At 37.7% G+C, this 5,570-nt stretch overlaps 1 protein-coding gene across 1 annotated transcript; it reads right to left on the reverse strand.

Annotated features, from left to right (window-relative positions):
• Nucleotides 1–523: 523 nt before the first annotated feature.
• On the reverse strand, nt 524–5,254 carry LOC104534645 (vasculin-like; the record flags this gene model as incomplete). Its single annotated transcript, XM_010179248.1, has 6 exons — nt 5,157–5,254; nt 4,951–5,099; nt 4,265–4,476; nt 3,545–3,611; nt 1,414–1,598; nt 524–664 (listed from the first exon to the last, which is right to left on the reverse strand). Coding segments are annotated over exons 1-6 (852 nt in total), but the record flags the coding sequence as incomplete, so codon positions are not given.
• Between the last annotated feature and the right edge of the window lie 316 nt (nt 5,255–5,570).

A 5,570-nucleotide genomic window follows, 5' to 3' on the forward strand; every position in this document is an offset into this window, starting at 1 on the left:
CACGTGGAAGCAGAAAGAGACACTGGGCTGAGTCTTCCTATGCCTGAGGAGCGCATGGCCTGAAAACCGACTGCAACCCCCCAATCCTATCCCCCTGCCCTTCAAGACAAAGGGGGAGGGGGAAGGTAAAGAAACTGGGAACAAAAGCTGAGCCCAGGAAGAAGGGAGGGGTGGGGGGAAGGTGTTTTTACTTTTAGATCTGGTTGTATCTCCCATTGTTCTACTCTGATGTTGGTAGCAAATTAAAATTGTTTTGTTTTTTTCCCTATGATGAGTCTGTCTTTTGCCCGTGACCTTTTTTAAGTGGTGAGAAGCCCTCCCAGTCCTTATTTTGACTAGCCCTTTTTGAGGCATTGTGGTGCTCAGTTACGCACTGGGCCTAAACCACGACACGTGCCTTCCATATTTCTCACACAGACTTCCAAAAAAACTTAACACAATTCCGCACAAAACTTTCTGGTCCTCGTATCTAACCAAATTAAACATTTCATAGATTTTATAAAAACTATAGACACTGCTTTACCTCTTTCACTGAGTTTTGTGGAACAGCAAATGCCTTGGCAGTTGACTTGAAAGGACTGAAATTGCCAACACCATATGTGGGCGCATGAGGAAAAGGATTCCTAAGTTTATTTTCTTTTGCTTGGTTTTTCCACTGTGTAAGCTAAACAAAAATTTAAACAGAAATTTGAGAGCCATTAACTACAATGGGATTATTTTCAGGTATCTTTAGAAAAATGATTAAGCAAAAGCAAATCATAACTACAGCCATAGTTTTGTGCAAATGCATGTTTTCACATGGAAAAGACACTGTTCATGTGCAATTCATACACTCACAAATACTGTTCACACTGTTACATAAATACTAGAATTTAAAAAAAATTAAGACCCTCATATTTGAGGTATTAAGAATCACAATTTGAGTCTTCAACAGATGAAAGTAGTGTTTTCAATCGTAGAATGTGAAAGAGTTAAGAACCACTTTCAGGAGCACAAAAAAATTTCCTGAAACAAAAACCAAAAGATGAATGTGAAAAGTTACACCTGGAAAGGGACCAAAACAACGCTGTTAGGTTGCAACAATATCTCTATCAATACTTGGGACAAATCCTGAAGTTATTTTTATGCCAACTCTCTCTCTCCTCTGGGTATCTATTTTTCCTTAAGTTAAAAACATCCTTTTCACTCTCACTTGGACAGCTCTCGCACTTCTCAAAAAAGGTAAAGGAGAAAAAGAGATCCAATTACAGCATAGTTTACAAAGAGAAAAGTTGTTTCCACTCACTTTCAGGGTATGCTGCACTTCACAAGAGTTGAAATAATAATACAGTTGGAACAGTATTATCAAGGGGTGAAATAAGCACAGAAATTACAGCATCATTTTTTTTAATGCCACTGGAATCCGAGACTCACCTTCGTGGGTGGAGTGACAGGTTTAGGGACAAATGCTTTATAAACATTTGTGCCAGTTCCAAACCTTACTGGCTGTGAATGAAGACTTCCTACTACCGGGAATCCAGATATCTGCAGTTCCTTTGTACTGCCCTTTTTAATGACCAGCATTCTCGGAGACCTAGATTTAGGATTCAAAGGATAGTCTGGGAAAAAAAAGTGTATATATTTATGTATGTATGTGTGCATACAATCTCAAGTTCCTAGTTTATAGGGTACTGGACATCCACATGGTCCAGAGCAAACAGGCATAAATCAGGAACTTAGCCCAGTATTAGTTCCACAAGTAACACACTGTACAAACCTGGATGAACACATGTTCTGTTCTACTTTCTACAATCACAATTTGTAAAATATTTCACTTGGCAATGCACGAATTTTGCTTTTGGAAGGTAAAGATATTCTTCAAAGAAGCAAGCTACACAGTTCTTGTTTGTAAACCTAAAATCCCAATACTAAGAGTTGTTGACAGTTACCTAATCTTCAAATGAGATTATGGTTTTCATATTTCCCTTTAAGGTTACTAAAAGAATAATTATTTATTAACAGTTCATTTTAGAGCGAAATGCCCTGCAGCAAGGCTCTGTAAACATGAGTACTCTAGATCACGGCAATGACCGGTTTCTGTATTTCCTTGCCTAAGATGGGTATAACAGAACATATGAAGCTTACAACATTTCCATATTCAAGAGAGCACTAATTAATAGACATACAGTCAGCTGTCATACTAAGTAACCAACATTCAACAGCTTTAAAGAACATTTAATAAAAACAGTTCTAAAATTTTCAAAAAGTAAAAAACCCTAAACCACTAATTACTCTTTTGCATATGCATTCCAATGCTGCATTAACCTTTCCCAAGATCATCTCCTCTCCCTGCAACCATTTCTACTTCGCAGGTAGAGTCACCATATCCTACATTTAAAAAATAACAAACCCATCTTAAAAGCATAAGTGACTTCAGCTTTGTTTAGCAGGTAGATGTTGCAAAACATTAATAAGAGCTAAGTATACAGTTATCATTAAACTTTATGTAAAGAGTTGCTGCAAAGATTGCAGAACACAAATCACGATAGAATTTTTCCTAATTTGGTTAAGGAAGAATTTAGATATTGTTGCTCTTCTATTGAAAGATAACTGTATTTCCTGACTTTCACATGAAAGCTGTTACACACACAAAACTGGAAAGCAGTCCATTTGTTTAGGGTCCTGCAAAAGTTTTTAGCAACTGGATATTTATATCAAGGGGTTGGCCTATATCTAGTGTTACCTAAGAGTGCAAACCATACTCAGGAAGTATGATAAATAATCAGCAAATTAAAGTACCATTTAAAATGAGCAGCAAGTTTCAGATCTCACTATTAGCAACAGTTTAAGCAGTTATGCTTAGTTATTTCTTTATAAAGAGAAAGGTTCTCATTTTGAGTAAGTTTACTACTTTAAAACATGCTGTCTAAAGCTGCCACCTTCTCAACAATGAAGAACTGACCACATAAAGGCCACAGAACTGTAAAGCAGACCAAATCTTAAATTTTATCAGGGAAATGAGAAAACAAACCCAGACTACAGTTCAGTCCAAGGTCCGCTCTCAAGATTGGCTTTGTTAAAAGATCTGTAAATACAACCAACGGCTTGAGACCTTTGCTCCCAGGAAGTGACCTTAAACCTCTACAAGCTAACCTGCTCCTCCTAGGCTTTCTCTCTAAACTCTTCCAGCAGCTCTATCAGTCAGAGGCATTATTTTACAAAGTGTTCAGCCAGCAATCACAACACTAGTTTAGGGGACCCCACCTCCATCGCACTTCCTCTTCATAATAAAAGCGAAGATAAATTCTTGATATCTTTACCAAAAAAACAGATGTATAATTGTTCTGGGATAGAACACTAGTTGTGACTGCATCTAAAGACCAACAAGACCGATATTCAAATAGAAGTGTTACCTCTCTAACAAAATGCTACTTACATTGTAAGTAATATTGAAGTTTCCTCAATTTTAATCAACATCTTAAGTCTAAAAAAATTCCTATGTTTTAAATAAAACAACTTCAGATCTCTGCTACATTTTTACATTTAAAAACAAAAAAATACTTACCCCACACACCTGCAGCTAAAGATTTATTCTGGTTTGGCTGCCGCTCATATCCAGGGTTCAAAGACGGCTGAAAGAAAGGTTTATTAGTATTTTTTAAAGTAAGTCTTTAACTCTGGCACCAATGAAATAAAGAATCACAAAAACATTGGCAGTGTGACCCCTGCTGACAAAGATTTTTAAATGGAGACAGACTAGACACTTCCCCTGAGACCCAAATAGGTCAATGCTCACTTGTTTCTCTTCTCCAACAAAACGTCCCAGGCAGCAGTCAATACCATTACATGAACTGCCCAGAGAACACAAGAATAGTGATGTATGGTTCTTCAAAGAGGAAGCTCACCCTACCCCTCACATTCTAGAATTTTAGCTTGAAGCACAGGATCTAAAAAGGGCCATTGGCAGAAAATTCACTTTGTTAGTACTTCAGATTTCCAGTAAGGCAATTGTGTAGAATTAAATACATACACATGCCACAGTAAAGTAGAACCCAACTGTAATTTCACTTAAATGTTTAAGTGACAATACTAAACATATAATGATAAAAACTGGCTATTAAGTGAGAAACAAGTTAGTGGACAAATTACTAACACCCTCTTACCTATGGGAAGGGTGATTCCTTAAAAAGATGACCTGAAACTGATGAAATCTCATCAAGTAGTTTGTAACAGACAGAATGCAGAAACAATGAAATCTTCTTTATTATAATTACAATTAACTTACAAAATCCTCAGCCTCAAACTGTCCAGGTACTTCTTCGTCCTCCTTTCTCGCAGTTTCATTGTTTTCATGCCGTCCTTGGCCTCTTCCACAGTGGAAAGTGCTGGAACGAGCACGGGAGCCTCCACCGTAGTATCCTCCACGATTGTTCATATTTTCTGTACCATTTCTGCCTTGTGAACGCCAACCATTCTTCTCTTTTCTACCAAAATATCCTTGATTTTTAAATTTTAAAGAAATGTAATTACAGTCAGTTTCAAAAAAACATTCTACTTCTGCAAAATTCTTAAGAGATGTTAATGAAATAGCTCTGTACTCTGGGATGTGATCGTGTAGTAAATGTAAGATTTCATTCACATAAGTAGCAGGGAAGAATCTTACAGAACAGTGTCATAGAAAGAGAATGGTATTCCATCATAAAGACAAGTCAACCTCCTTTTCTGGCTGCTCATTTATGTCTTGCTGACTAGAATATGAACTCTCATTCTTAGGAAATACACCTGGAATCACACTACCTTAACCCTAGTCATCACGCCCTCTCCCAGATCTGTCTTTCCATTACCTCGATTTTACTACAGAATAAGAATTTAGCACAGGAGTGCTATTATCATCAGACTTTTTTCTAGTCAGAGTGCTACAAAGCAATGATGTAAATGTATTCAAAATGCTCCATGAAAGCTAAATTATACCTCCATTAGGCCATCCAATGTTAGGCTCAAAACCATCTGAAGAGTTTTGTCTTCTGTAATTTGCTTCATAATGATTCCCAGCCCACGAAAAATTTTCAGAGTGCTTCCTAAAGTTCAGGGATGGCTGCAAAGAAGCACAAGTGGTAGACCTGAGACATCGGATTAATAACAAAACTGAGTTATCAGAACCATAACATGTACATTACTCGTGGTATACAGAGTCCATTTTTAAGAGGGCTAAATGCCAGACAACACAGCAGTCCTCAAGCATGCATATGTTCAGAGCTACGTCATCATTGCCCATGGTAGCAAAAGAGCAGCCGTATCTTCTGCTCCAGGACAGTGAAACAGCATCAAGAACCATGCTTGTGACAAGGTAGAAAACTCCAGGTGTATTTTGTTTTGGCAGCAGAGCAGAGCACCAGTGACATGTGTTGCAGCAGAAAAAAAAATTAAAAAAGGTAAGAACGAACGGGAGATCAATTTGGAAGACAGAAAAGAAGTCTGCAATCTTAATTTGGGTAGTCAGAGACTACGCATGTACATACTACAGAAAGGAAGCAGTTGCTTCCACCAGAGGCAGCTGCACCCAAAAAAGGCCCAGCTTATTAAGCCTTGTC

Source organism: Mesitornis unicolor, unplaced genomic scaffold (genome assembly GCF_000695765.1).
Source record: "Mesitornis unicolor isolate BGI_N332 unplaced genomic scaffold, ASM69576v1 scaffold32652, whole genome shotgun sequence".
NCBI classification, from domain to species: Eukaryota; Metazoa; Chordata; class Aves; order Mesitornithiformes; family Mesitornithidae; genus Mesitornis; species Mesitornis unicolor.